General features: G+C 51.2%; 2 protein-coding genes across 15 annotated transcripts in view; one reads left to right on the top strand and one right to left on the bottom strand.

Annotated features, from left to right (window-relative positions):
- On the top strand, nucleotides 1–8,410 carry PRAM1 (PML-RARA regulated adaptor molecule 1). Of its 2 annotated transcripts, XM_043911755.1 has the most exons (10): nucleotides 1–945; nucleotides 3,014–4,328; nucleotides 4,423–4,468; nucleotides 4,549–4,616; nucleotides 7,298–7,355; nucleotides 7,469–7,580; nucleotides 7,692–7,854; nucleotides 7,947–7,980; nucleotides 8,072–8,106; nucleotides 8,225–8,410. In XM_043911755.1, exons 1-10 carry the CDS (start codon nucleotides 943–945, stop codon nucleotides 8,251–8,253), a joined length of 1,863 nt encoding a protein of 620 aa, XP_043767690.1. In that variant the 5' UTR covers nucleotides 1–942; the 3' UTR covers nucleotides 8,254–8,410. The 2 variants fall into 2 exon arrangements, 1 of the variants encoding a protein (XP_043767690.1); XR_006342642.1 differs by lacking the exons at nucleotides 7,947–7,980; nucleotides 8,072–8,106; nucleotides 8,225–8,410 and having other exon boundaries at nucleotides 7,491–7,580; nucleotides 7,692–7,831.
- HNRNPM (heterogeneous nuclear ribonucleoprotein M) overlaps nucleotides 2,765–24,075 on the bottom strand; it is a 45,487-nt gene continuing 24,176 nt past the window's right edge. For 3 of the 13 annotated variants that reach the window (XM_043911746.1, XM_043911754.1, XM_043911753.1), the window contains 8 exons: nucleotides 23,784–23,885; nucleotides 22,306–22,350; nucleotides 21,768–21,845; nucleotides 18,358–18,456; nucleotides 15,058–15,111; nucleotides 12,291–13,093; nucleotides 11,573–11,624; nucleotides 9,605–10,027 (listed from right to left, as the gene is read on the bottom strand). In XM_043911746.1, the coding sequence (XP_043767681.1) occupies nucleotides 9,864–10,027; nucleotides 11,573–11,624; nucleotides 12,291–13,093; nucleotides 15,058–15,111; nucleotides 18,358–18,456; nucleotides 21,768–21,845; nucleotides 22,306–22,350; nucleotides 23,784–23,885 (1,397 nt within the window). In that variant the 3' untranslated portion in view covers nucleotides 9,605–9,863. Of the gene's footprint in view, nucleotides 2,852–9,604; nucleotides 10,116–11,572; nucleotides 11,625–12,290; nucleotides 13,094–15,057; nucleotides 15,112–18,357; nucleotides 18,457–21,767; nucleotides 21,846–22,305; nucleotides 22,351–23,783; nucleotides 23,886–24,075 lie in introns of those variants that run through there. The other 10 variants (XM_043911751.1, XM_043911744.1, XM_043911752.1 and 7 more) reach the window with 8 other exon arrangements.

Raw genomic sequence — 24,075 nt, 5'->3', positions numbered from 1 at the left:
CGAAAAGTTTTAAATTAAAAAAAGGATCTCCAGGAGCTTCTGTTCACCTCTGTGAACTCTTGAAGGGACCCCGATGGCGTGGCCAAGCTGAGAATCAGGGCTCTGCTCTCTCCCACTGGGTGTTTTCTCCTTTCTCTATGAGCCCCAAGGTCACTGACCACCTGGGGACGAAGCCAAGCCATCAGGGTTTCCCTCCGGACAGCGCTGGTCTTGTGCCCCACCTTCACCACCCCCCTTTGCTGGCCTCCCGGCCACCCCCATTTTCCTCCTTCCCTAGTCCTCTGGGAACCTGGACACTGCCCACCCACCCGCCCATCACCAAACCTGCCACCCCACCTGGGCCGTCAGCCTGTGTGACAGCTGTCCCCCGCAACAGGAAGTCCTGAGTCCTGCTCAGAGCTGGAAATCAGGACTGCAGGGAAGTGTTGAAATGAGGAAGGCGTGTTGAGGCAACAAGGGCCAGCAGGAGGGCCTCAACCACCCAGCTCACTCCTGAGTAAGCGTGGAGCTTACCATGCCCCTTCCCTACTGAGAACTACCCCTCCCCTCCCACGGAGGCCCTGGCTGGAGGTGGCCTTGCCCCGCCTCTGTTGCCAGGAGGTCCTCCTGGCCTGGCACAAGTCCTCCCTGGAGTCCGGAGGCCAGAACATGGCAGGACTGGGGTGGTGGTGAGGGGGCAGCAGAATCTAGAAGTGAGTGACTGTTGGGAGGGGTTCTGTTGACAGGATGCCCAAAGCTTGCAGGGCAGGACAGGAATTCAAGAAGCACTGACAGGATCTGAGACCAGGCTGGGGCTGTCCCCGCCTCTGCCCCTTCCTCCCCTCCCCTCCCCGCCTGGCCAGCAGACCCCACCCCGTGGAGCAGAAGCCACAGTCACTTCCTGAAGGCAGCGGTCCTGGCCTGGGTCCCACTCGCCTTGTGGCCCGTCGCCCTCCTGCAGCCATGGTGAGTGAGTCTCCAGGGCCTGGGAGAGCCCCACACTGGCTGGAGGTGAGGGATGTCACGGGTGGAAACCAGAGGGGCATATTCCGAAAGTAGAGCAGCAGAGGGGCAGGAAAGCTGTTGGGGACATGAGATGCCACAAATGTCCAGAGGTAAGAAGTAGCCGGGATCCACTTCTGGGACAGCTCAGGCTCTGAGGGCCCGGGCTATGACTAGAAGGGGAATGGGTGGGCCTGCCAGGGTGACTCCCCTCCCCCCAGGTCAGCATGAACAGCCACCGGGTAACAGGCAGCCAGGGTGAGTGGCAGGGGCTTCCTGTGGGTGACAAAGTAGGTCAGGTACCTGCTGCCCACCCCAGCAGTCTTCCAGGGCCTGACCTGCCGACCTGACTTCTCCGGCCCCCGGGGTCACCTGGGAGCCTTGTCCCAGCCCAGCTGGTGGGGGGTGCTTTCACAGAGGTATCTCAGGCCCCAGGCAGGAACTGCCACCCTTCCTTGTTCTCTGGGTCAGGGGAGAGTGAAGCTCAGGGCAGATGAGTGAGGCCCTGCCCTTCCCCTCCCCAATATCCTAGACCCCAGGTGAAGCCAGGCCCAGGGGCTGTGGCAGGGCCACTTCTGGGGTCATTTGTCGGTCAGAGCAGGCCTGGCCTACTTGTGTGTCTCCTGTGTCTGTGACCGAGGGTGTGGGTCCTGTCGAGACGGGATCCGGGATGGACTCCACGTGCCAGGGCTGGTGCACATCAGACTGGATGTGGGAGAGTATATGCTGCATGTCTCGGTGTCCCGTATATATATATATATTTTGCCATGCCGCATGGCCTGTGGGATCTTAGTTCCCCAACCAGGGATCAACGCCCGCACCTCCTGCATTAGAAGCACGAAGTCTCAACCACTGAGCCACTAGGGAAGTCCCTAGAAGATTCTTTATTTCAATGAACAGTTACTGAGCGTCTTACTGAGGGCCAGGCACTAGGAGGACAGCAGTGCTGCGGCCCTCATGGCACGCCTCACAGGGGCTGGGGGAGACGGAGTCGACACATACACACACACACACAAACCCTAAATAGTCAAGACATGTTTAAAAAACAGCATTGGGTGGCAGGTTAATAAGACTCCTTGCTTCCAATGCAAGGGGCACTGGTTCAATTCCTAGTTGGGGAACTAGGATACCATGTGCTACGTGGCATGCCAATAAATAGTAAAAAAAAAAAAAAAAAAAAAAGTACAAATAAATAGGATGATATAAAATAGTAGACACTAAGAGAAAAATCAGGCAGGTTGGGGAGATCAAAGAGTCCTAGGGGGATCCTTTTTTTTTTTTTTTAAATCAGGGTGGTCCAGGAAAAGAAGCCTTTATCATATGAAATAAAGGAGTAGAAACCTGGAAGAGGAGGTGCAGGAGCCAAGCAGGAGAGGGAGGCCAAGGAGGTGTTGGGGGGAGGTCAGATGTACCGTTCAGGGGGTTCGTGAGCTCTGGAGCTGTTACTGTGGGGAAATGACAGAGCACCCCCAGATTCGAGCAGAGCAGCACAAATAGGCCTCCTCTGGCTGCTGTGGGCACAAGCGACCAGGAATGGGGGCGTGGGGCGTTGGGGGCAGGAGAAACGAGGAGGAGCCTCTTACAATAATGTGGGGTAGGCCGCCTCCCCTGGGCAGATTCTTCACGGCCAGGACAGGGATGTGGGTGGTCCAAAGTTGTTCAGTTCCAGATATACTACCATACATTTATTGCTTTTGGCTGCACGGGGCGGGGGGGTGGGGGGGGTGGATATGGGAGCAGAAAGCCACAGGGGGCCCCAGGAGCTCAGGTCCAGAGTGGGGTAAGGTTGGGTGCATATTCCAGGCTTAAGTGACGAGGTCAGAGGGTGTGTCATAGTTCAGGAAGAAAGCCTGGCACTCTCGCGGGGAGGCTGGAGACAAAAACATGGGAATCTGGTCAAAAGAAGAGTCAATGGCAGAAGGCGGGGAAGAGGTCGACAAGGGTGTGTGTCTGTGATCGGTCCGCTTGTCCCCACATCCATCTCTCCATGGCCCCCATGTGTATGAGTCCCTTGCCTGCCTGTGTCCCCTAGGGGAGTCATCAGGACTTCCGGAGCCTTCAAGCAAAGTTCCAGGCCTCTCAGCTGGAGACTGGCGACCTCCCCAAAAAGCCCCCGAAGCCTGAGTTCCACAAACTCCTCAGAAAGTTTCCACAACCTGAGCTAGGCGAGCACCCCAAGAAGCCCCCACAGCCTGAGTTCACTGACCTGCCCAAAAAGCCCCCCAAACTTGAGTTCAGTGAACTCTCCAAGAAGTCCCTGCAGCCCGAGGCCACACCACTCCCCAGGAAGCCTGAGGTCCCTGAGGGCCCCCCTCAGAAGCCCCCGCAGCAGCCTGAGCTCAGCAACACCCCCAGGCCCCCCGTGGAGCCCAAGTTCAGTACTCTTCTTCAGAAGTCTCCGCAGCCTGAGTTTTGTGGGCTCCCCAGAAAGCCCCCGCAGCCTCAGGTAGGTGGCCTCCCTAAGAAGTTCCTGCCACAGCCCGAGTCCACTGAGGTCCCTCCAGTGCCCCTCTTAAAGCCTGAATTTGGTGAGCCCCACCCCCACTCCTCAGAGCCTAACTTCAGTACTCTTCCCAAGAAGCCTCCGCAACCTGAGTTCTGTGGGCTCCCCAGAAAGCCCCCGCAGCCTCAGGTCGGTGGCCTCCCTAAGAAGTTCCTGCCACAGCCTGAGTCCAGTGAGGTCCCTCCAGTGCACCTTTCAAAGCCTGAATCTGGTGAGCCCCACCCCCACTCTTCACAGCCCGACTTCAGTACATTTCCCAGAAAGATCACCCGGCCTCAGCTGAATGACCTCCCCAAGAAGCCCCTGCCACCTGAGTTTGGTGACCTCACCAGGACGTCCTCGGAGCCAGAGGTCAGTGTGGTTCCCAAGAAGCCACGCCAGTGTGAGTTCAAGGTGCTCTCCAAGAAGCCCCTGCAGCCCGAGCCCACCAGCCTCTCGAGGACGTCCTCGGAGCCCGAGTTCAGCGTGCTCCCCTCCAAGTTTCTGCAGCCCGAGTGTCGGGGGCCCCCCCGCAAGTTATCGCAGCCAGAGCCCAGTTCTCTGCCCAGGAACCTCCCGAGAAAGCCCCTGCTCCCTGGCTCCTTTTCAGAGAGCTCACTGCCCTCTGCCGTGGTGGGCTCCAGCCCACGGGTCCCTCTCAGCCCAGGGTTTGGGGCACGGCAGCAGAGATCAGGAGCCCTCGCTCGGAGTGCTGGCTCCAGACTAGGTCTCAGACCTGGTCACCTGCCCCGGCGGAGGCCTCTACCCCCGGCCAGCAGCCTGGGCCCTCCCCCAGCCAAGCCCCCACTGCCCCCAGGCCCCAGGGATATCCAGAGTTTTCGGAGAGCTGCGGCAGCAGACACAGGTGGGTGTGGATGGCCCAGGTAGAAAGCAGGGGTGGGTGGGTCGACGCTCCCTGGCCTACCCGCATCCCCACCTCCTATCTCATCTCTCCACAGCTCTGCCCAGGACCTCCTCTTCTGCTGGCCTCCACTGCATCCCACAGTGAGCATGGGGAGTCAGGGGGCACAGGCATGGGTCACAGGGCTGAAACAGGCCCTCACTCACGTCAGGTATCCCTGCAGGGACCCAGACGAGGTGTACGATGATGTCGAGCCCACAGACCACTCTGGACCTGGCCCCAGGAGCAGAGGTGACAGAGCAGGACACTCAGTCAGACCAGTGTGCTGAGGCATCGGAGGAGGGGGAACAGTCATCACAGGGGCCTTTTCTGTCTGTGTTGCTAGTACCAGGCCCCATGAGAACCCATAAGCCTGAGGGATTGAAAGCAGAGCTAGGGGAGAAAAAAAGAGAGAAAGGGGTCAGAGAGGTCATGGCAGCTCCTGGTGGAGGAACAGGAAGGACAGCCAGAGGCCAGCAGCCTGACCACGGTGCGGCCAAGCCAAGGGTTGCATCCCAAGGTGGTGGCCGCAGACATGCAGAACAGCGGAAGAATCCGATAGAGGGGCACTTCCCTGGTCTAGTGCTTAAGACCCTGAACTCCCAACACAGGGGGCACGGGTTTCACCCCTGTTCCAGGAATAAGATCCTGCAAGCAGCGTGGCCAAAAAACAAAACAAAATCGGCGAGAGGACGTAATGGTGTATCACCAGGGACGACAGCAAGCAAGCTCAGGATAGGGATGAGGCTTAAATGTTGAGCCTGCACCTGGGTGTCAAGTGGAGGTCATCCTGAGTAAGGAAGAGGTTATCAGGAGAACCACAGTATTGGAGGTGCCTGAGGGGAAGTCAGTATTGGGGAACTCCAGTATTGGAGGGGCCTGAACTCAAGAGGGAGGGAGCTGGAGCCAGGGTGTGGCCGCCCCTCCAGGCCCACGTGCTCTGGGTGTCCAAGGCCCCTTCTGTCTCTTTTTCCATGCCTCCGCTCCTGGAGAGCAGGCGGAAGGCCAGGCAGGCCCAGCTCAGGGAAAAGGCATTCACCGACCTCACGTGAGAAATTCACCCCTCTCCCCACCAGCACTTTATGGAATGTGCACTGTGCCCCCCTACCATTTTATATAAGTGCAAGCTTGAGACATGACTTGCCCCAGCTCACAGCCACCACATGGGAGCCTCTGCCCCCAGGCTGCTTCCTGCCCTTATCTCCGGAGGGTCTCCTGCCAGGGATCCTCTTGTCAGACGTGCCTGAGGGGTCCCCAGCTGCTGCCCACTCCTCACCAGCCCAGCCCCCAAAGCCTGCTGCCTGTATGTCTGTGGCTCCTTCCTGGGCCCTGCTGCTTCTCCTGGGCCTGCTTTCCCCAGGGGCTGCTTGCAACACCCCTGTGAGCACAGAGCTTCCTGACAGGGCCCCTTTTGCTTCCGCTCCAGTGAGGCTGTGGCTCAGGTCTCGGGGGGGCCGCCGTTCCTGGGGACGTGGACGCGGGGAGAGAGCACCTCTGGCCACTCCACCACCAGCAACTCTGCAGGCACGAGCCCACCCTTTACTGTTTCCCCAACCCCAAGTAGACCAGATGCATCCTTAGCGTAGCTCACTGTCCCCCATCCTGTGCCAGTCATTCTCCAAGACTCTGACCCAGCACCACACGCTTGCCCAGATCTCTCCCTCTCGAGGCTGGGGTGGGGGGGGCGACCTGAGGGGCTCTTGGCACCTCCCTCCCACTCTCTGCCTCACTCAGAGCAGTGGCAGCCCCCTGCACAGACAGGGAGCTCCTCAAGGGCCAGCAGCTGAGGGCAGCCTGCTCAGGATCTCTCTGCCCAGGGTAGAGCCACAGGGCGCCAGGGTCTGCCCTGCTTGGCTGCACCCAAGGCTGTGTGCTTAGGCTGCGGGAGGTGTATAGGGGCCCTGGGGTGAAGTCAGGACTGCTTCCATCTGGGTGACCATCTCCAGCCCGGGTGGCCTCTGGGTGTGACTGTCACTTCAGCACCAGGCTGAGGCTGGAGGCAAAAAAGTGTCTGGGGAGGGAAGAGTGCACCATGCAGATATGCAGCCCCTCCCCACCCCAGCACTTGATGGGGAGGGGGGCCTGGTGGTCTGGAATGCCCAGGGTGGCACTTCAAGTCATCCAGAGAGGACTGCAAAAAAAGCTGGGGGCTGCAGGTTCTGATCCTTCACTCACCCGGTGTTCATGAGGCTCTCACTGTAAGCAGACCCTTGGCCAGCAGTGCCCTCACCTCAAAAGCTGGTCATCTGCCAGGTAGTGAGTCGGCTGTCACCTGGGAGACTCCTTCCAGTCCAGTCTCATCAGCCAGACCAGGCAAGAACCCCAGCCCGACATGGCCCCATCCCAGAGGCAGACTGCTTGCTTTGAGGAAACACTTTTCTTGGCCTTATTTTTTGACCCATATCTCATTAGAATTCCCAAAACCTACTTGCTGTAGGAGGGAGGGGTAAAACCGCCTCAAAAACTGACAGAGAAGCCCTGCCTCTACCATTTAATATCTTGGTGGCCTTGGGCAGGCTGCCTTACTTCTCTGACCCTTGCTACCTCCTCAGCAGGCAACTTGGGATGACAGCCATCAAGAAGGGGCTTTCCTGTTGGTTCAGCGGCTAAGACTTCACATTCCCAATGTAGGGGGCATGGGTTTGATCCCTGGTCAGGCAATTAGATCCCACATGCTGCAACTAAGACCCAGAGCAGCCAAATAAATATCTTTTTAAAGAAAAGAAAGTTGAAAGAAATGGTTAACGGTCTCTGCCATGCCTGGCCTGTGGCAGGAGTTAGGAAAATGGAAGGCAATCTACCATGAGAGGCCTGGGCAGCAGAGGGTGAGGAGGAGACCCAAGTCCTGAAAACTGACCAGGGGAACCTCAGGCCACCAGAGCCAGAGGCCCACACAATGGCCCTGCCCTAACTCGGCACTCTGACTGTCCCAGATGAAGTGCTGTCGGCTCAGCAGTACCCGTGGAGGCCACCGCAAGACCCAGAGCTCAGGTACCAGAGGGAGGTGGGCAGGGCGGGGCTGAGCTGGGGAGAAAAGTAAAAGGGGGTCCCTGAGAAGCATGAGCACCTAATTCCTTGTGGCGGGGTGGGGGGGGCATGCTCAGGAAGGAGAAGGCGCCCCTCCAGCCACCACAGATGCCGCCCATGGACCTGAAGTCCCTGAAGCAGCTCCGGAAGGCAGAGAAAGCAGAGCGGGAGTTTCGGAAGAAGTTCAAGGTGTGAATGAAGAATCCTGGGAGGGCTGGTCTCGGCCCCAGGTGGCCACCGCCCCACACGGGGTTCTCAGGGCGGCAGGGCAAGCGGCAGCTCTTGTGTCCCCTTCCCCAGTTTGAGGGGGAGATTGTGGTTCAGACAAGGATGATGATCGACCCCAATGCCAAGACCCGCCGTGGGGGCGGCAAGCACCTGGGGATCCGGCGTGGGGAGATCCTGGAGGTGATCGAGTTCACCAGCAAGGAGGAGATGCTGTGCCGGGACACCAAGGGCAAGTGTGAGTGAGTCACCAGTGGAGGGCAGCCTGGGAAGGCAGACAGCCCCAAGGAGGGAGGAGACCTCACCCGCCCACCCCTGCTCTCTTCACAGATGGCTATGTGCCAAGAACAGCTCTACTGCCCCTGTGAGTGCCAGCATTGACTGGGGGCAGGGGGTGGGGGTGTGTGACAATGGGGCAGGGTGACCCTGGCTGACCCAACTGTGCTCGCCACCAGGGAAACAGAGGTGTACGACGACGTCGCTGCCTGGGGTATGTAAATGCTCTGGGTGGATGGGAAGGGTGGGGTGAGGTCCTCTGCCACCCCTCCAGGGATTGCTGGCTACCCACTCACGGGGAAAGGGTCACTGAAAGTCACCTTTCTTGGCAGATCCTTTGGACAGCCAACCATTGCCCTAGGGACAGTAAGGCCCGCAGGTGTGGGGATGAAGGACAGCCCACCAGTCCAGTCACCTGCTAATAATGAGTCCTGGACCCTAGCGTGGCCATCACAGAACAGCCTGGGCTCCTGTCTGACCACGTCCACAGACCACATAAAGTCCCTCTTTTAAAGTGACTACTGTGTCTTGTCTTTTCTTTCCCTCCTAATGAGCACCAACAGTGGAGCCAAGATCAAATACTTGGGGGAAATCTGTGAGGTCCAGGTCTCCTTACCCCTCAAGGACAAAGGCCAGAAGAGAAAAAGGAGGGCAGGAGAAGGTGGCAAGGGAGGGGGCCCCTTGCTAGAAGCTGAGTTGAGGGCCCCTCTGATGGCACCAGGTCAGCTGTGGTCAGCGAGGAGAGAGATATGCTTGGGGGCCCTCCACGTCCAGCATGACAAGCAGCTGCTGCAGCTCCTCACAGGCAACAGCCCAAATGGCTGTCACATTGTGGAGATAATGTGACCCAGTTCTGACCGAGTGCAGGTATCAAGTTCAGCTTAAACCTCTGACAGGGCAGAATATGCTCAGAAACCTACACCCTCCTTGGTCTGTTTTAGCAAAGAAAAGCTGCTATGGACTGAAGTTTGTGTCCCGGCTGTCAAAAACAAAGTCCTAAACTGAAAACCTACCCCTCTAGGTGACAGCACGAGAAAGCATGAGGTCCAGAGGCAGAGCCCTCATGGATGGGATTTGTGCCCTATGAAAGAGGTTTGGGGACTTCCCTGGTTGTCCAGTGGTTAGGACAATGCACTTCCATGGCCAAGGGCCTGGGTTCAGTCCCCATCCCGTTCGGGGAACTGAAGTCCCACTAGCCATATGGCACAGCCAAATAAACTAAAAAATATTGTTTTAAATAAGTCTGAGAAAGTTCCCTAGGCAACTCCTGCCACGTGAAGTTACAGCTAGAAACTGTCATCCATGAACTAGGACCAGGCCCTCACCAGGCCCTGGATCTGCCAGCACCTTGACAGGACTGCCCACCCTCCAGGACTGAGAGAAACAAATGCTCCTTTCAGCAGCCGGGGAAGACTGGGACAGAAGTCAAACTGGAAATGGGCCCCTCGCAGTATCTGTGCCCCGTAGAATCACTGCCCGGGGGAGACGGGATGGTTCTGACAGCCAAGCACACCATCAGTGTGCACAGGCACTGGGAGACTCAGGCCCACTCAGGACTCGGTTTCCATAAAGAGATTTTTCTCAAGAGGCTGCAGCCAGTGGCCTCTCACCTCAAGGGTCCACACAGCTCCAAGGGCAGAAAGGAGACTGAGCAGCTTTGGTCCCTCATCCTTGGGTGGTTACCCCACAACACACACGCAAAAGCAAGCAGCTTTCAGGAACTGGTATTTATTATCAAAGTCATATTCGATGTCAACAAGATGCCACAACTACAAAAAAAATTGCGCACATTGCAATCTCAATGCAAACAGTCAAATGGAACCCCAGTCATTAAAAAAGTAATTCAAATTACCCCAAAAAGCAACTGAATTTTTTAAACATCTTTATACATCCAGCCAACAAATTAAAATGGTTAACAAGAAAAAATACAAATTCAGAGGTCTGGTATCGATGTTTAAAAAAGGCAACTGCTTAAGCATTTCTATCGATTCGAACATCAATCTCTCGGCCACTCAGCTTCATCCCATTCATCATCCGGCAGGCTCTCTCAGCCACCTCTGGCGACTCAAACTTAACCACACCGCACCCCTTGGACTTCCCATTCTCCATCTTGATGTCGGCATACAGCACGTGGCCTGGGCACAGGGAGGGAAGAAGAGACCACAACTCATCAGGCAAACCCAGAGCTCAGGCTCAGTCTGGGCTCCACTCAGTCCAGATCACCTGTTGGATTTCGGTTGACAGAGTCAAAAGGGAGAGCAGCCCTTGCGCCTGACTCAAGAATGCTCAGAACCCAGCGGCTGGAACCCAGCTACCATGGCCCTCTACCACACTGCCATTCTTCTGCCCATGGGACAACAATCTGACTCATGATAAGCAGTCCTGGTGGCTTCAAATGTACACCTTCATGCTCAAGAGTTATTAAAAAAAAAAAAAAAATACACTGTGTGAAGCCAACTTTATAGGCAAATTTTACAGAGGCTTCACTTTTAATACACTGCTCCTCTGTGTTTACAAGGCCATCACCAATACCATGGACACTTCTGTACTGTCCAAATACAAGCTTTGTAATCATTAACAAGCAGGTTACACATATTCCTTCAAGCTCTGGTTAAGCATCCTGGTTATGTGTCAAGCACTGTGGAAAGCAATCTACAAGGCTACAGAAATGCAGGTCCAAGAACACAAGTGTAGCGGGGCTGGCCCACACAACACTAGGGCCATGAACTCTGCTTGAGAGAAGGTCAAGCCCTGGAGGGCTTCTCACAGGCAAGTTCTAAAACAGCTTGGGCAGACACTAAGTGGTACAGGGCTTGTAGTTTTGGATTTCTCTTGCCAACAGAGGGACAGACACCTCCAGGCCTGGGAGGGGAAGTGGCATGATCCACTTGACTTTTCCACTACAATCTGTGAACTAAGGAGTAGGGAGAGAGGGCAAGAACGGGGCAAGAAGGCAGGCTATGGCTCAATAACTGACCCAAGAGAAGAACTAGGAGAGGCTGCAACAGTGGTGAAATCTGAGTTACTGCGGCAAAAGGAAATGAGAAAACACTGAGGAAGCCTTGATTCAGAGAGTCAGCCAGGCCTCTGGCTTAAAGCTGGGGCTCCCAACTTGCCATGGTTCAAAGAACAGAAGTGGTGGGGGTGAGGGGCAGGGCCTCACCCAGAGACAACCGAACTTCCTTTTGGCCACAAAGCAAGCCTTCCAGAGTGGCTGCCCGGTTTGCCAGGAAACCACGCTGCCCACAAACACCTGCCCTGAGCCTGTGAATCCTCACCCGTGCCTGCTGGGTGAGTGCTCTTTGAGACACAAACCCATGGTGTGGTTGTGGAAGGCACCCTTGTCTCAGATATACTTACTTTATTGAGCTTTGTCACTTAGAAGCCATGTGATCTTGGCAATGTGACTTTGCCTGACTCTGTAAAATGGGGACAATGCTGCCTCTTTTCCAAAACCGGAAAAGGCAAACAGCAAAGATGAAATGAGGACAGGGGTGAAAAAGTGTCTGACACATAACAGGAAACTCAACAATCAGCTTGAGTGTTCGCACAGGCAGAAAAATGGCAAGTCCCATCCGTCCTCTATAGAGTCATGGAAGGTGTCTACAAGACAAGGATGGGAGCCTTGACACAAGCCACAACACAAGGAAGCATTTAAGAAGCCTCTCTCAAACACTTACCGCATTCGTTGAACTTGTCTTTTAGCATCTTCCATGTAAAATCAAATGGGAGCTGAGGGGGGAGAAAAGGGGAACTGGTGAGTGATGCAACCAAATTCTAATGCAGAAACCTAAACTGTCTTGGGATGCCTTTAAAACCTCTCATTACACACGGATACTGGCTGACCTTCACACTGCGATGATCAGCACAGAACAAGTCTGTCTGGGTGAGGTCCTAAACTAGCACAGCAAGTTCACTCCCTGTTATCTGCGGCAACTTCACACAGGGAACAGCTGCCCGTAGTGAACAGCCCACAGATCCACCGCACAGTGGCTAAAAGTTGTCCATCTGGTGAAGATAATTCAGATACAGCCCTCTCCCCACTCTGAACTGTCATGCCATGTATTTAGCAGCTCATCAAGCTGAGAGTTAAAAGAAAAAAAAGCCCTCAAGTTCTCCAGATCATGGTCTTCTCTACGTAGTAGTCAGAGAAGCCTAGGATTTCAAAAAAAACCCACTATTTCTGCTGCACAAGTGTCATAAGCTCCCATGTTCCCACCTCATTCTACTGACACCAAACCTTGGGGACAAAGACAAGCAAGGTGGCCTTGCATGCTCCTCAGCTCTCCTTCTGAGGCCATCTCCTCTCACTGCAACCTGCCACCCTTGGTCCTGCTGACCTCTGCCTCCCTCTTCCCCATGTGCACAGGGCCGAGATGTTCCTGAAGAGCCACTTACATTTCTCACAAATATCTGGCAGGCCTTCCTGGCCACCCCAGGGGCATGGCCTCCAGCTCCACCAAAGGAACCCGCGAAACTTCCTCCAAAGTTGCCACGCTCCATCTCGATGGCACGGTCAAAGCTGGCACCGCCACCGCCACCCATGGCCAGGCCCATGCGCTCAATGCCAGCGCCCAGGGCCGGGCCCATGGCAGGACCCATGCGCTCTAGGCTGTTGGCGCCCATGCGCTCCAGGCCCATACGCTCGAGACTGTTGGCGCCCATACGCTCCAGGCCCATGCGCTCCAGGTTGTTGGCGCCCATGCGCTCCAGGCCGGTGGCCATGCGATCCATCACGGGGCCCATGCGCTCCAGGCCTGCCCCCATGCCTGCGGGCACCATGCGCTCCATGCCCAGGCCCATGCGCTCGATGGCAGGGCCCATGCGCTCCACACCAGAGCCCATGCGCTCGATGGTCTGGCCCACACGGTCAATGGGCGCGGCCATTCGCTCGAGGCCAAAGCCCATGCCGGCACCCATGCGCTCCACGCCAGAGCCGATGCGCTCCATGGTCTGGCCCATGCGCTCGATGCTGGAGGCCATGTGGTCGAGGCCCAGGGGGCCCATGCGCTCGATGCCAGAGCCCATGCGCTCGACGGAGCCCATGCGGTCCATGACCAGGCCCATGCGCTCAATCTCGGAGCCCACACGATCCATGCCGTGGCCCAGGCCTGCGCCCATGCGTTCCATGCCGGCCCCCCCGATGCGGTCAATGCCGGGGCCCATCCTCTCAATTCCAGGGACACTGCCTCCGCCTCCACCTAAAACGGAGACACAGAATAGGTGTATATCAGGGGCTTGAGGACCTGTGTGCACACTGTGCCTGGAGGGCTCCCTGGGTGCAGAGGCCTGGGCACTACACAAGCTCAACCACGGTTCAGCAATAATTTATCACAGATAACCCTCAAATGTTGGCAACTGCTAAAGCTGAGTAGTGAGTACATCATTCTTCCTACTTCAGTGCCACAGTTAATTTCCATAGAAAAATTTAGAAGAGGGGAAAACCCACCCGAGGACTTTTATCAACAATGTCCTTCACATCACTTTAAGGGTGCTGATACCTGGGACAAGCTTTGTGAGCAACAGACATCAATTCCTGAAAACTCTGCAGTCTCCCCACCACCAGACATTACAGGGGTGGGGGACAGAAGCCCCACACTCAGCTGGTCACCCAACCAGCTTACATGGAGTATAAATAGTGCCAATTAGGACTGCTCACAAGCTCTATCATCTCCCAACCTGTCCTCTACAATGCCCTGCTGGTAACCAGTTTGGCTGCATGTCCTGAGCACCTCCACGGCACAGAGAAGTTATTACACAGCCATGTGATCAGGAAGAGACAGAGAAAACCAAAATCAACACTAATATAGACCCTTATGTATGAATGAACACAGCCAACCACTTCCAATGAACCTCACTCTGTCAGGGAAACTGTCACCCGACTGTGCCATGTGTAACTCTGCCAGCTTTGAAAGAAAAAGCCAATGGCATTGCAGAGAAGATTCTGGAAGTGGCCTGGGATCAGTCCCTCACTGCCATGGTTCATGGTTCAGCTGTACACTGAACCACGGCAGGTCAGCAGGGCACAGGGACCCTGTGATACCTGCAGTTTTAGAGAGGAGGGTCTGCTCCATCACCAAGGCACCACCCACCAAGTTTTTCCACATGCAAAGCCCAAGGGTTCCTCTCATCCAAGTCTCACCACCACCACCACCAGCCTCTGAAAAATGAGCAGGTGAGCACTCAGCCTGCCATTACTGAATCAAGCAGCCAAGGCCAGGATGCAAATCAAGAAGAGGAAACATTCTTTGATTCTCTAACTGACCAAGGCCACGACCTTGCACAAGTCATGCCATTTCTCGGTGACTCTTTCCTTCGCTGAGTAACAACACACCAAGTGGCAAAATATAAACATAATTTTAAGTATATTAAACTTTCAGAGCCAAAATATCTCAGAAACTATAAAAATGTAACAAGTCTAGAGAGGGTGGATAGCACACCCAAAAGATTATCAAAAATGAGTGTGACACTCCAGATGCCAAGAGCGGCTGAGAACTAGGAAGAAACAGTACCCACGTGGAATTCTAGAATCAGCCCACCACAGAGTAACTCCAGCAAGTGGAGTTAGCAAGGACATGCCAAGATGCTCAGAGCCATAAGGGGAAAAAAAAAAACAAACACTTTTTTTCTTTTCTGAAATAAGTGCATTTAGTTTTAGGTACCCGTCAAAATAGGTGTACTAATGGAAGAATGTATTTCAATTATAGCATTCATCACTGGGCAGTGAGATTTCAGGTATTTACATTCTTCATAATTTTCTGAATTTGAGTACGTGTATACAGTCCATTTGTTATGATTAGGTGGTGTACACTTTGATAATCAGGCAAGATATTTACTTCTAGCAATTTGCAATTTTACACCACTAGAAACAGAAAGCCCCCAAATCACATGGACATTCTGACAATGGCTAAAGTGTACGCATTAAGTCATTTACTTTACAGACCGCCAACCCTATGAGGTAGGTACCATGATAGCCCCATTTTACAGCATGAAAAACAGAGAAGTTCAGTAACTTGCCAAGTGTCACACAGCTAAGAGAAGGCAGAGCTGGTTCCCCACCCCAGGCAGTCTATTTTGAGCCCATGCTTTCAGCACTACACTCTACTACCCCCAGTAACACAAGCCTATTCTAAACATCAAAACATCAAAACTAAGCGTTTCCTACCTCCTCCCTGCTTTGCAATGATCTCTCCTCTCTTCAGGGCATTACTTAGGATTTCTAAGGAAATCAGGAAGAAAAAAAAATTAGCCAAATTCCTCTATGGAAATAGAAATTTATCACAGATTCCAGAGCAGGACTACTACTAATTAAAAAAGGAAAGGGGGAGGGATTGAGAAACACACACACAGACAAGGTCATTTTACTGGGAAGCTGTAAGAGTCCTGACGATGGGTCATGATGGCAGGGCCCATGGAGCTCCAGGCCCAGGCCCGGTCGGGAGGGCCTCTGGAAAGGCACCCATGAACTGAACTTGGAAAGTCACAGCAGGAATGGGGGTACCAGCAGCCCAGTTTTCTAAAGCCGGTCCAGACCCTCAGTACTTGCAGATTGAAGAGCGCATTCACCCGCCCATTGCCAGTCAACCCCTCACAGGTATCCTTCAACAAACTGCTGTAGCTACACTGAGAGTCCAAAGCATAAAAACCAGCAGTAACCGTGTGCAGCGGTGGAAGTTCGTCCCAGTCCACACGTCAGGCCAGGCCAGGCGGTAGCCAACTGAACCCACCAGCCCTGTGTGGAGGGAACTACATGTGATGGCGACCAAGTGACAGACGCCGCCGCAGGCGAACAAACCCCAATACGCTCAGCTGTCCAAAACAGCAATACTGCTGCTTGCTTGCTGGCAGTTCAGAAAAACCTATTTTAAGCTAGTTAGCGTTTCAGTTTCTTCTGGGTCTTTCATTATGTAAGAGAGACCTGTCCCCACCCTCTCGCTGGTCTTGAAGAGTGCTAAGCAACATGGACAACAGCCACAGAGCACATCTCATACTGTGACCATGACCACGAGGAGACTGAACCCTTTGCCCTGCAGCTGTTGCAAGTGTTACAATTACCTGCTAAAGGAAGGGGGTGGGAAGGTACACCAAGAAACGGACCTCCCACCTGCAAGCAAGACCAGGGATTACTCTTGCATGACGCCTGGGAGCCTGCTCTGCATGCCCAGGCCTGTGGTATAGTTCCTATAACAGTACATGGAGCAAACCATTCCCTGCAAAAGACTTCGCAATCGGCCCACTACTGATTAGAAGAGAAAGACCGAATTATTTTCACAAAGGGCATTCACAGGCCTCTCTGCTCTGACTCTCAATTTTAATCTGTTCTTCCCATACAGGGTAGACCAACACCTCCAGCCCTCTCTGTGGGCATGGACCCTTCTACCATGCTGAAACCCAGCCCTCCAGCATGCCCTGCAGTTCCTGCACCCCTACTAGAGTGGTGCTTTTACAAATCCTAATACAGAGAAAACAAGAGCCTTTGTGTGGTGCTCACATGGTTGCCAAGAGCCCAAGGAGCCAGCATCTCCACGGCTCCCTCAATTAGGTCACTTCTCCGAGCTGACCTGTGGCGCTGCCCCAAGCCACTCTCAGCATTACCCCTAGGTGACAGCACACCCTTCAAGGTCAAGGATCCATCTACATCCCTATAGTACCAAGTACAGCTGTCTGCACAGAGAGGTAGAGATCTACTGCCTTGACAGGAAGGAAGGGACACCAAATGGCACACCAAAATGACCTGTCGAGTAAGCCACACAGAAATAAAAGGTCAGGAACTGAATCTGAAAAACAACCCAGGCAACTCCTCTGAAACCTGACTTCAAAATTTGATTTGTTACAAAGACCGTTTTTCTAACTTGGGTCTGATCCTAAGAAGCTAGAGAACAAAAGCGCTTTACTGTTGCCATGGCCACTGTGGGAAGCCTCAGGACAAACAGGACATGGTCTCAATCAGAGAGAAGGCCCAGAGGAGCAGGAGAGAACGAGGTCGGCAGTGGCCGTTCTGTGTTCCAGTCGGGAGAGGACAAGTTTCCTGGCACCACACGAGACGACCTCAGCAGGTCATCTGCTTCCTGGGCCACCACAGGACCTGGGGCAAAGCCGACAGCCTCGTCAGAGCTGAGAGGTACCCAGAGCAACAAAGGATCAAGGCTCAAGAGGAGGAGAAAGTGCCTGAGGGAGCAAAGTCATGTGCCATTTTGTTCTCATCTACAAATTAGTATTTGCAGTCAAACGACAGTAACTTATTTTTTTAATATCCCACCATTCCAAGACACAAAAACAAAGACAGTTACGGCAACAAGAAACTTGTAACTGACCTAATCACATATGCCCAAATTCTAAAGCTCTGGGATAATCGAAAATAAAGCAACGGTCATAACAAGCAAGCCAGGAAAAAGTCTTGACTACCAGTCAGTGTCGACAAAAGAAAAGCCACTCAACTTTCCTAACCACCGATAGGGGGGTAATGAACCAAAGGTCAACTGGCTACTCTGAAAGAAACAGTTTTTAATAATTTCTGATTTTCATGAAGTAAACACAGAAGACTGGGTTCCCGGAGATAAGCTTCAGAATGCTGAACCCTGTCTCACTGACGACAAGTTTTCTAGGGCCTTCATAAAATCTAAGAATACAGCTTAGCTCACACAAACTAGACATAAAGAGCTTACAATTCTCACACCTAACCCCAGGTGTCCCACAGAGACAGAGGCTGAGCACTCTTTGAGGCTAGCACCTAGCAGCCACCTATCTGCTCAGGATGAGATGCCAGTGAAGATGGGGGAAGGGGACATGTGTGTGGGGGAGTGTTATCCACGCTCTAAATCTCCTCTGAGAGAAACAAAATCTAGAGCCCATGAATAGCCAATCTCTGTTCCACACTAATTAACAGAGGAGAATTAGGCTGACAGATTCTCAGAAACATCTAAACTCAAAACAGGGGAAGCCAACTATGGAAAAGTAAAGAATATACTGCTCTGCAAACTAACCAAAACTACATTTAGATGAACCCAATACGCAAAGCCTTCCAACATTAGGAAACTTCCCTGGTTCACCAAGGGCTGTTTCACATGCAAGAGCAAGCACACCCTCATTCAACTGGAACCCTATAGGCCACTGGACTAAGGATACTCATACCTGCCCCCCGCCCCCCGCGCTGAGCCTTGACAATCTTCCCCATGACTAGAGAGCCACAACCTCACATAAACACAGCAGTCTTAAATCCACAGCAAGAAAACACCTTATACCAATGTGAAAAAAGTAGCCATTGAAAAGACTAAAAGAATAGTGCTGCTGCTATCAATAAAAAATTCAAAGACCAAAAAGTTTGTATCAGGTCTATAAAACATACAATTTTTTAAAAGCCTTCAGAAAAATAGCTGACTTTGCCTAAGAACCTCCCAACATCAGGGTGAGCCTGCACCCCTGGGGGGTTGACCCTGACCACATGGGGTCCATGGGGCCTTCTTACCCATTCCTCTGCCAAGGGGCTCTCCAAAGCTTCGAGACATTCCCATCTGCTTTCTGGCAAAGTCTCTCTCAAATCCTCCACCCATGCCACGCTCCATCTCTGTGGAAAAAAACATTACCCTCGGCCTTTCCAGGAATGCCATTATGTTTTAGACATTAAACCCAAAAACTATAGATACACAACAACTACCAGCAAGTCAGCACGTTTAGCTCTCTACAGGAAACCAGTATTCATCCTCTATTCCTTAAAAAAGCAAGTCACCACAAATGAATCCCTGAAAATACCCTACCTTTAGTCCACTGAGAAGGACTTACTTCCACTTACATCACAGTCACACAGAGGGTGCACCTAGGACCGGCTCCTGCAGTAGCTGGCGTGGGAATGCTGCAGGAGAGCCTGCCCAGGTCACACACAGCAGCAGCAGCAGCTACCAGCTCTGGGGCACCCCCCCGTGCCTGCCTGGCCCAGGGCCTTTACATGTGCTATGATTTCATGGACTCCTCACAATCAGCCTGCACACTTGCATCAACCTCCACCACTACTGGTCCCAAACTGAGGCTCAATGACTGAGAAACTCGACTGATGTCACATGCTCCATAAGGAGGGAGGCAAAGGCTGGAACCTAAATCCAACACAGAAGTCCACGGTCCAGTCACCAGCACAACCACCAGAACAGAAAGATGCCTGTGGACAGACAATACAACTGCTCTTCCAGTAACTGGAGCAGTTTCATCTATATAATGGGGTTTGGGAACTTCATTCTTCTACACTGACTGCAGGAATACTTAGTATTTTTTCACAACGTCTTCTAGAAACAAAGGTCTCAGCTCCTGTGCGGGAAAAGCCCCGCCACAGCTGTCACCTGTTTGAGAAACCCTTTCAGGATTCCTGTCACTGGCTACTTCTTCCCTTGTATATTCCTCTAAAGCAAGACAGAGTGTCATCACACTGTCTCCTTTCCATATTGAAAGGTCCTTGGAAAATCTGGTTATTAATATGCTCCTGAGAAACGTCAGGTGTACAGGTGCTATAGAATGGATGCTTTTTATTGCACAATTACCAAAAATGCAGCTGGAGCCCCTATATTTTCAATGAAGCAAATGAATGCATTATGAATTTACAAACATAGAAGCAGGCCAGCATCATTAATTAATAAGATGCAGCAGGTAACAGCAGTGGACTTCAGTTACAATTTGAATCCACCCCACTAAGCGTTACAGGTTGGTGGCTCGCTATCTGCTGGAAATACATCTAACTCAGGCAAGCCTGTGTATGGTAGGCAGAAGAGAAATCCCAGAGTGGTAACGGATGGGAGCTCTGCCGTGCACCTTTAATCCTTATCATAAGCCGGGGAAGAAGGCAACATCCCCCAACAAAGAAGTCATATGCAGGCATTAACGTGTTGGCAAAGGCCTCAGAACTTATCCTCCCGACCGCCAGCAGACTGCAGAGCACAGGGAGCACTACACACTCCCATGTACGCCCCCCAACACAGAAAGGGGGGCAAGAGCCAGAGCAAGAACTTTCACTGTCAAACACTGCATCAAACCAAGCATTGCTTGGTGTGTGATGACCTTCCCATTTAAAAATTTCTGTATGTATCCTAAGATTTGACCTTCACTGGTTTGTTGACTGGCCCTGAAAATCTGATCTCTAACAGTATAATGTTGTCAGCACCCATGACTATAATGGGACGGCATCATGATCATCAACTAAACATTAAATTAAATCTGACACATCTTTATCAACTTCTCCAGTGACTGAAACCTTCCTTGGACCCAGTGCCCAAGGACTCTGAAGCCAATTCAACCTGAATCTCAAAACAGCTCCAATGCACAAAGCCTCCAACTCCCTGCTGCAGAGGATGGAGGAGGAGGACTCTGAGTATCTGGATCTGGGAACATCCAAGAACATAAAAGCAACAACACATCCTCCACTATGGCTCTTCAAGACACTCAGCACTTGGAACCTTGAATCACCAGGCTCACAAGCGTAACTGCTGAATTCCATCGGCCAGGTTACCCAAGACTTTGTCCCCATGGCTCAGCATAGGCCGACCCTTGTTTCCATCAACTTCTAAATCGTATCACTTCACTCCTCAGAGCAACAACCCAAATCTCCTTTTTAATGGTTCATCTACTCTGAGCAAATACTTATCAAGCCAGACTTCTCCAAGTCTTACTTTTTATTAAAAATCCCATGCACACATGAGCTAAAGACAACCTAAAAGTACACTGGAAACACAAACCTCTGTTCCTTCATTTCTTATTATTCTTCCTAAATCTTTTCATCTAAAACAAGGTACTCCATGAAGAAGAAGGGCAGCTTATTCAACAGGAATCTGTCTTTCCAGTTTGATAGTTACTATCTATCCTAGTGAGGTTCTCTCTTCCTCTATATAGTCTTCACATGGTATGTTACACAGACCAGCAAAGAAACATTTAAACCCAAATCCTTACATGTATACTAACTGAGTTAATTTGCTGTATAGCAGAAGTTAACAAAACATTGTAAATCAACTATAGTTCAGCTTTAAAAGTTTAAAAAAAAAAAAAAAAACCCCACCAACAAAAAAACCTCCAGCCCCGAATTCTTAATAACTTCTCATTCCACAAAAGTTTGTAAAAGAGCAGCATTCCCACAGGTGTGGATCACAGAGGAGTTCAGAAAGACAGACTCTCAAAAGCAGCAAGATCTTCATGGCCCTCTATTAGCCCTATTTGGGGGAGGGGGAGGGTGGGAGGGAGTGGTGTCTATGTTGGAGACAATTCTAAAAGGCAGGATCTCATATTAAGAGCCAAGCTCTGGAGTCAGACAGCCTGGGTCCACATTCCATCATTACTAGCCATGTGACCTTAGGCAAGTCACTCTGGGCCTCAATTTCCAATGAAATGGGGATAATAGTACCTACACATCATATGGTTCTTGCAAGGACTAAATGAAATAACAGTGTTTTCAATATACTTGACATAACTATGTCTCAGTTATTAAGATGGGAGGCCTATATGATTTAAACAGTAGTACACCAAATTTCACATGATTTAAACAAATGCTGCATCCACTCCCAATTTGCAGACATCAGAGCAGATGATCACGCCTCACCCAGTGCAGCACTCCAGGGGAGACAAGTGCTGGAGGCCACAGGAATGCTTTAAAGTTTTTAAAGTTTTATTGGACAATTACTGGGAAGATCTGAAACAGAAGACCTCAAGAGTTTAGTAACTAAGAGAATGAACACTTGCCTACCATTAAATCTAGCTTCTGGAAAACAAACTATTTAAGACAATTCAAAGTTATCAGATTCAGTACAAAAGTGGGAGGGTGAAATCACTTATTAAAAATCGGTCTGCTGCCTAAAGGTCACCTAGAACCAACAGCCAGCAAAGGGTAGGTAGGTACACAGCTCTTACCGTTTATTCTGCCCATGTTCATCCCAGATCCAAATCGACCCATGTTTTCCATACCACCACCAAAGGGTCCTTCCATGCCTGAAAGAGACATATTTGCATTTTAGCAGCAGCCCAACAAGGCTCAAAGTGAACAGGAAACGAAAATGTTTTCACAAATTTCACCCAGGGCATGTGCTGCCAGAAACTTACCAAGTCCTAAGGGCTTTTGGAGAAAAAAGGCTAGAGCCCTTACTTAAAAATCACTATCTTCAAAAGGCTGATCTGATCCAATCCAGTCAATGAACAGACAAGCAAAGAGAGACCCAGAGAGATGGAGTGACTTGCCCAAGGTCACAGAGCTAGTTAGTGAGAAAGCCAGAACCAAAAGCCAAGTCGTCCAATAGAAGGATCAATGGGTAAAAGTAATCTCTAGACTTAAACTGTTTGGAAACTGAAGTGAAAATTTCATGCAGGGCTTAAGAGAAAAGGAAAAGGGAAGAAAAGAGGGGGAACCATACCTAAAAGTAGTTACATTCATACTTCATTTGAGTTGTCTTACCTCCCATTTTATTTATTCCAAATCCTATGCCTTCCATTCCCATTCCTTAAAAAGAAAAAGTCAATGCAAACTAAAATTATGTCAAAGCCGTAATGTTTGAACTTAAAAAAGCACAAGAAATTCCAAACAGCAAAAAATATCCCTGACTCCAAATATATTTTAATTGTCAAGGGGGAAAAAAAAATGGGGTGGGGGCTCTTCCATTTCAACTAATTATAACTAGTACATTCCAAAAAAGCGACTTATGCCTTTAACTAAATAATCATCATGTGACTCAAAATTTGATAATGTTCACACAGTTTCATTAAATGACCAAATTAGACATGAAATGTTAAGTATTAGGAAGAGACTAAGGCACTTTTTAGAAGCTTACTTCAGGGAAGAGAAGTAGATTTAAAAATCTCCTTTAAAGGTAAAATTCTCTAAATAAAGAGCAGTTCCTAAAAACACTGAGGCTTCCCTCTCCTCAACCCCAGACTTTCCTCTGAGGTGTCAGGTCAGGGGATGTGGTGGTGTTCAGATCGGTAGAGCCACCTGAAACACTTTCGTCCGCCCCAGAGCTTAATCTGGGAGGGAGACAAAGGAAAAGCAGAACTGACAGTAGTAGGGTTGAGGGCATCCATCTTGCAATTCAAACAACTGCAAGCAAGACATAAGTCTGAGGTCATAAAAATGCAGTATATTTAAATGATATATGAATGCCTCATTGCACGAAAACACCGAAAAGTGAAGTTCAAAGTTCATTCTACATGTCAAAGCTTTTATTCGTTAGCTACTGCTTTTCTTCTTAGACAGGCCTAGGAGAGCTATGTAATCATGCGACGAGGCCCTCCATGTCTTTCTGCATCTGCCAATGGCCCTGCCTCGAGAAGCCCTGTAAACACCAGGTGACAGCCCACAGGCGTCTGGGAGATAGACGGTGGCAATGAGGTGGTCCCAAGATCAGGAATTTCTGTCACTAACTGATAGTGTGACCTTGAGCAAGACCATCTCTCTGGCTTGCCTCCTCTTTTCTAAAGGCTCAACTGAATATCTCAGCTCAGAAGGACTTGTGAGGATAAAATGCAAAGCACAATAGCTTTAGAAAGAAGTATTCACTTGGTAAAAATCCAAAATACTGCCTTAATCAAAATGCTAGTCGCTCAGTCATGTCTGACTCCTTGTGACCCTCCAGGCTCCTCTGTCCATGGAATTCTTTAGGCAAGAATACTGGAGTGGGTTGCCATTTCCTTCTCCAGGGACCTTCCCGACCCAGGGATTGAATCCATGTCTCCTGCATTGCAGGTGGATTCTTTACTGTCTGAGTCACCAGGGAAGCCCAGTTAAAATGAATCAAATAAGGAAGGAATTAATTTTATCCCAATATGAGCCTCATTCCACTTGAACTATTTAATCAATGTCCAATTATCCCAAAAATTAACTTAATAACTTTAACTTTCCCAGAAATCCCCAGTCAAGAGGCACACTGTACTTCTTACCTGCAGGTCCCAGGTTGCCCATTCCAATGCCTTTATTCAAATGGTTGGCATCAATAGGCTGCCCTCCTGGTCCTAACCCCATGCCAATACCACCAAGTCCATCTGAAAGGAAATGAGAAAGTCAGAGTATTGATTCTACTTCCTTAGGAAGCCCTGACCCTCAAAGTTAAAAAGAGCCTTTGTTTACTGCGTAGTAGCTGTCACACTCGCCCCACCACCCACCTGTACCACCAAATCCAGAGCCTAATCCATGATGCAACATTGGCGTATTTGGGAGCTCTCCCTTTAAAGG

The sequence above is a fragment of the Cervus elaphus genome, chromosome 9 (genome assembly GCF_910594005.1).
Source record: "Cervus elaphus chromosome 9, mCerEla1.1, whole genome shotgun sequence".
Taxonomy (NCBI): Eukaryota; Metazoa; Chordata; class Mammalia; order Artiodactyla; family Cervidae; genus Cervus; species Cervus elaphus.
Note: the sequence above shows the minus strand (reverse complement) of the source record. Positions and strands in the feature narration are given on the sequence as shown.

What these genes read in the sequence shown, in the direction of transcription:
- PRAM1 (XM_043911755.1), top strand. An exon ending in AGCTGCGGCAGCAGACACAG is followed by an intron (nt 4,329 to 4,422) that starts GTGGGTGTGGAT and finishes ATCTCTCCACAG; the next exon opens with CTCTGCCCAGGACCTCCTCT. An exon ending in AGTTTCGGAAGAAGTTCAAG is followed by an intron (nt 7,581 to 7,691) that starts GTGTGAATGAAG and finishes CCCCTTCCCCAG; the next exon opens with TTTGAGGGGGAGATTGTGGT.